This window comes from Centruroides sculpturatus, unplaced genomic scaffold (genome assembly GCF_000671375.1).
Source record: "Centruroides sculpturatus isolate CEXI.00-Female unplaced genomic scaffold, Cexi_2.0 scaffold1266, whole genome shotgun sequence".
NCBI classification, from domain to species: Eukaryota; Metazoa; Arthropoda; class Arachnida; order Scorpiones; family Buthidae; genus Centruroides; species Centruroides sculpturatus.
Genome location: NW_019385477.1, coordinates 205987 through 212075, shown reverse-complemented (window position 1 = coordinate 212075; position 6089 = coordinate 205987). Strand labels below are relative to the sequence as shown.

At 28.5% G+C, this 6089-nt stretch overlaps 1 protein-coding gene across 1 annotated transcript in view; it reads left to right on the top strand.

Annotated features, from left to right (window-relative positions):
* Positions 1-6089, top strand: part of LOC111639342 (RNA-binding protein 5-like) — a 93350-nt gene that overhangs the window by 16052 nt on the left and 71209 nt on the right. Inside the window, 3 exon segments of the mRNA XM_023385207.1 lie at positions 3466-3718; positions 3790-3892; positions 5181-5634. Of these exon segments, the coding sequence (XP_023240975.1) occupies positions 3474-3718; positions 3790-3892; positions 5181-5634 (802 nt within the window). The 5' untranslated portion in view covers positions 3466-3473.

Sequence of the window (6089 nt, the reverse complement as noted above, 5' to 3'; positions counted from 1 at the left end):
CGTTTCCAGACTAATTAGAGAATTTTTACGTCCAGTCAAACGAACTATTTTCAACGTTTCTGGAACGTTTACAATCGTTCTATAATCGAACCAATATTCGAATTTTATGTTCGAATTCAAATTCGAATATTGTTCGAATTAAATTCGAACATAACATTCGAAATAGAAAACCACTTTCAACCACTTTCTGCCCCATATCTCCCGCACCCTTATAGCTATCGAGACGCAACCCCCATAGTGCATGAATGGAGACTTGGGGCTACCACCACATACAAACAGCATTCATGTGCGATGTGTAGTTTTTGCGGAAAAGTGAAATATAGGGACACACACGTCCATTTTTATATATATATATATAGATATATAGATGATTTAGAATGTACAAATATTTATTAAAAGTACCAATTTAACAAATATGAAATAATTACATTTATAATCATTGCTAAGTGACCAGCTATTTTCAGATCATCTCTTTAAAAGCGACATTCACCTTGACCTCGATAGCACTCTGCTATAATGGTAGCATGAACTATACATGGTTCACAAAAATTATTGCAAAATGCAAAGGATCCTTCACTCACATGTATAGGACGACCTAAGTTTTTGAAGCAGTGAAAAATTAATAAAAACCTCGTCTTATATGCAAGTAAATACGGTATTTGAGTACTTTTTTTGGTCATGGAATGCATTATCATATTTTACATTAATTTCTGTGGAAAAAATTGTTTCGCATTACGAGTAAGGTTCTGGAACGAATTATGCTCGTTAAGCAAGGTTCCGCTGTATAATCAAAAAGACTAAAGCAGATAAAGGAGTAACAAAAATCACATCTGAGAAACAAAGTTGTGCCATCCATGAAAAAGTGGAGAGATTGCTTTTAGTTTGTTATTATATGTAAACAAGTAAAACAGCAAAACTGTATTTGGGACAAGACTATGTCTTGGAGACGGAATCACTTTGATGCTCAAGGCAGGTCTTGTTCTCATTCTCCTATCTTCTTTGATATCACTGCTTTTGGGCGCGATTCTTCAAACTTCACTGGCCACGACCACAAGATCGTCCACAATGCATTTTCAATGAAATTAACCTATCTAATTTCAAAATTTCTCTCTGTTGCGTGTCGGCCCAGGTTGAATTTTTGTTGATGCGTAATGAAAAGTCCCCGTTTTTGAAAAAAATAATTGTGGCTATTGTATCGTCCGAAATTATTTTTTTATTTTGCACAAACAATATAAAGTTTAACCCGATTATAATGTCATCGAATGCAACGACAACCCTAATATAACGTCAAATTTTTATCAGTCCTACGATTTTACTATACTAGATAATGTTAAAAAAAACCCACTTGTAACGACATAAAACCATTTTAACGTCATATTTGAAGCACTCCCAAATTTACAAAATTAGATTACAAATTTTATTTAACATAGAAGAAACTACGTGTTCAGTCCTAAGGTCAGAGTTCACTTAGAATGACTGTGGGTGGTACTCTACCCTACCTGACTTCGGTGGGGTGAGGTGGCTGTTTTGCTTGTTTGTAGAAGAGGGTCACCATTTTGTATTTTATTTTGACTCGATTCTCAATCCCCTGACTACCTATGAGTCTGGATTTTTTTATGCGCAAATGATTTGGGCACCTAATACTCTGTGCCAATTAGCAACTCTTGACATGTACTCATTCATACCTCTATGCTGGTAAGAACGGGTGGCAGTACGATTTTATAAACAAGACAGTCTTGTCAATAAACATATTAAGAAATTATGTAATTATTATTATTATTATTATTTTTTATTTTATTTATTTATTTTTGGAGTTGCCAGAACAAAGTAATCAAATAACCATAAAAATCTATGGTAAGTTGGTAATCAGTTAAACAATTTGGGTATCAAACATTGACTCTGAACAGATTATGTTCGTTAACTGATAACCTACTGTAATCTATACAGATGAATCAAGATGTTTGCTGATAAATGTTACTCTGAATCAATACGTCGATAGAAAAATTGGCACCTAAAGTTGATAAAGGAAGTTCTGGAAGTGGGGCAACGGTATGGGGGTGCAATTTGGCTGATGGTTGTGTCTCATTATATGCCATAGATAGAAAAACTTTGACAGCACACAAGTATCATTGATATCCTAAATAAAACTCTAGCTTCTTAAAATATAGTAAACTAGCTGATATATCTGGTGAAGCTCTGTTATCTTAAATATCAAGCAGGTTCAAAACTACTTGTGATTTTATTAGTTGATGACTGTATACCATGTACTGTACATTGACATCACAATAGAAGCAAGTATTCAATGAATTTCATCATTTTTCTTTTGATCCTCTTTTAATAAAATAAAACTTTGCTTATTTATGCATTTTTGTGTAAACTCATTCCATTGTATTTAACAAAAATATTTAGAAAGATTAAAAATTTCTTTCAAATGTAAAAAAGTAATTCTTAGTAGAAGAAAAAGATTTAAAGTGTTATATTTTAAGAAATATCAAAATTAGATGGGGGAAAAAAATAACATTTTTTAAAGTGCTTTCAAAATATTCAATCATCATTAGTTTTGGATTCAGAAGCAATAAACTAAATAACCAGCATTCTGATGAAGAGAGACTGATTAAATGGCAATTGCACCATAGCCAATTTTAGCCAGTTGCACATTATTATTTATATCATGTGGTCTTAATAATTTATAAAATAATCCAATTATTATTTCCAAAATAAAAGTAACTGAACATGGGAAGATTTAAAGGGTGTGTATGGGCATCTTCTTTCTGAAGGTTTTTCCTGAGTTAAGCTGGATACCATGGGTATTAAAAATTTTGTAAATCATATTATTTCCTTTTTGCACCCCTTTGAGGATTTCTGGATCAACTGTTGACTGAATATAAAGTTAAATATCTTGTAGCATTTTCAGTGTCAGATTGGTCTGTAGGCAGTGATGTCACAGATTTGTTTGCTAAAATGAACTTTTATGGTCATTCAAAGAAAATTTACAGGCTTGAATTTTTCTATAAAATATAATGGAACAGGTTTGTAGGAAAGTATATAAATAAAGAAGGGATAGATAAATTTTCCAAAAAAAGATGAAAGAAAAGAAAAAAAGTTCAATGACATTGTCAATCCAAACACAAACATTCTTACAAAGGCTTTACAACTACAACTGCTACAAACAAACAGAATTGTCCTTTTATTTATAAGATTGAAAAATTGTTTTGATAGAAATACTTACTTGAGTTCCTTAATTTAATTTATTTCTATGAAATTATTTATCTTAATTTGCATGAATCTTTACTTATGCACAAATTGCACTTTCTCCAGGAACTTGACTAATGAATAAATTATGATCATATTGTATAGCTTCTAGATGACTGACTGTTATCAATATTAACATGATATAAATAGTTTATCTACAAAGAATTATTAGAGAATTAGAAATTGTAATGAAAGTTTTCATTTTCTTTTTAGATTATAAAATGGACCGTCCTCCTGGAACAGAATATTATGAAGAGGGAGCTATACAGTCAAGTAGTTTTTCTGGGGGGGATGTAAATGAACAGAGAGATTACTATAATAATCAAGATAATAGTATTAATGATTATTATAAAAATATTTCTCAACCACAAATTCATTCAGAATCTTCCTCACCATCATCTGCATCATTATCTACAAATCCCTCATCACAGAGAGATGCAGACAGACAACAAAGAGAAAGAGACAGGTATTTAAAACGCAAACAAAAAGTATTTGAAAATAAATTTTATTTATAATTATTTACTAATTTTCTTTTAGAAATCGACGAAGAGATAGAATAAGAAGTAGGGATTATAAATATGATAGAGAAAGAGATAGAAGTCATGAAAGAAGTGACAATAATTTCTATAATTATGACGAGGTGATTATTTTTAATGAAAATTTAATGTGCATAAAATTCAACAATTATCTTTATTTTAAAAACCATAAAAATACTTCATACATATATTTATTTTTAAATTTAAATGAAATGTTTTTATTTAGTACAGCATGATAGTTATAAATGTTTTACATTATTTCTAGTGGTGTGGTAAATCTACTTATAAAAAAATATTTTTTCTGTAAGTGAAATAGAATTCTTTTGTTTGATTATAAATACAGATAACCAGATGTATTCAAAATCAAAAAGTTTTAACAAATATAAAAAATTAAATTGAATTATTATTTTAAAATTTTATTATTACAAAAAACAAATCTACAGAACCTGACAATAATTAAGCATAAACACCTTCCAAACCTTTACTAACTTAAGATTTGGAGAGTGTTTAATTTATAAAAAATAATAACAACAAAATTAAACAGTGAGAGAATGAAATTGTATCTTTTATCATTAATTCTGTAGAGTATAAATAAAATTTTGGTATTTATGAAAAATAGATAAACAAAAAGAGACACTGCAAATATTTAAAATTTGAGAATAAAAATAAGTGAATCCTGAATCTGAACAAATGTTTATAATGAAATGATGACAATTTTAACAAATTTATGAAGTTTTAACCAAAATCTGTTGGCAACTGTTTGCCCATTAATATTAATTTATGAAAAAATAGTTATGATGTATTTTTATCATCAAGTTTGAGAAATAAAATATCTTAATTTGATAATTTCTTCAATAATAATTTAGTTATACAAAAAGTAATTAATATTACCAGTAAGATGTTTTTAATATGATAGCAATTTTATATATATTCTTTCTTGGCAGTTTTTGCTTTTAACTGTTACAATATAATCTTTTATTTTTATTAAATTGCTTAAATCTTGGATTTAGATTTACTATAAAATAATCTGGAATAAAATTAAATTCTGAAATTTTTTTGAATTCATATATATTTTCTGTGTATTAATATATATTACATATCAGCATTATGCTTTTATCCATATATTTTTCTATAATATGTATTTCAAAATAGCAATACTATATTAAAGTAGCAGAGTACAGTTTACAGGTAAAATTTTCTCTTGGTGATATACTTTATGTTTAAGATTCTAACAAATTTCCAAAATAAAAACTATAATAAGATGATAAAATTTTGCATTTTTTTAATTTTCTTTTGTTGTTAAATATTAAAATATAAATTAAATAAATTTTATGCAAACTACATAATTTCAAATTAAGGTTTATTAGTAATAAAAATTGTTTCGTTTTGCAGCAGTCAAGTAATTATGAAGGATATGGATATGATGAAAACTATAATGAAAACAGAGATACGTATTTTGAAGGTGAGGGGTATAATAACAATAATAATTATGATGCTGACAACAGTTATGCCAATCGCAGAGATAATTATAACAACTACTCAGAAAGATCTGATGATTATGGAGAGAGAGATGATAGAAGAAGCCGAAGCCGTGGGAGAGATAGAGATCGTGGTAGAGAAAGAGATAGAGATAGAGATCGGGATAGAGAAAGAGATAGAGATCGTGACAGAGATACCAGAGACAGAGACCGTGATCGTGACCGAGATAGAGATCGGGAACGTGATAGAGACAGAGACCGTGATCGAGATAGAGATAGAGGACGAGAAAGGGACTGGAGAGAGGAAATTCCCAATCATACAATTATGGTTAGAGGCTTAGCATCAAATGTTACTGAAGGAGATGTATGTTCTTTTCATTTCATTTTAAGATATATATTATAATAAGTAGCAAGCATTGAGAGTTAAAGAAATCAACACATACATATATGATACATAAAATTTGACCAAATTTAGATCTTAAAACTAAAGCTTATTGAAAATTATTTCAATGTAGCAGTAATTCTACATTTATATTAACTGTTAGCATGCAATTACAAATAATTTTCTTTCTTTATAAAATACTGATAGGCCTATTTGTTAACTTATTCGATGTTGAAATTTTTATTTGTTGCTTGTGATGCCATGTTGAATTTTCATCAATGTTAAGCCTAAAAAAATTTTTTTTTAAAATAATAATCGTGTTTACTGTATCGTAAAAAATTATTTTTTTATGTTTCACAAACAAAATAAATATATTGAATAATATAGAAACAAAATAAATTATATTTTAAAAGTTTGTTTTAATATAAAAATTGTGACGCA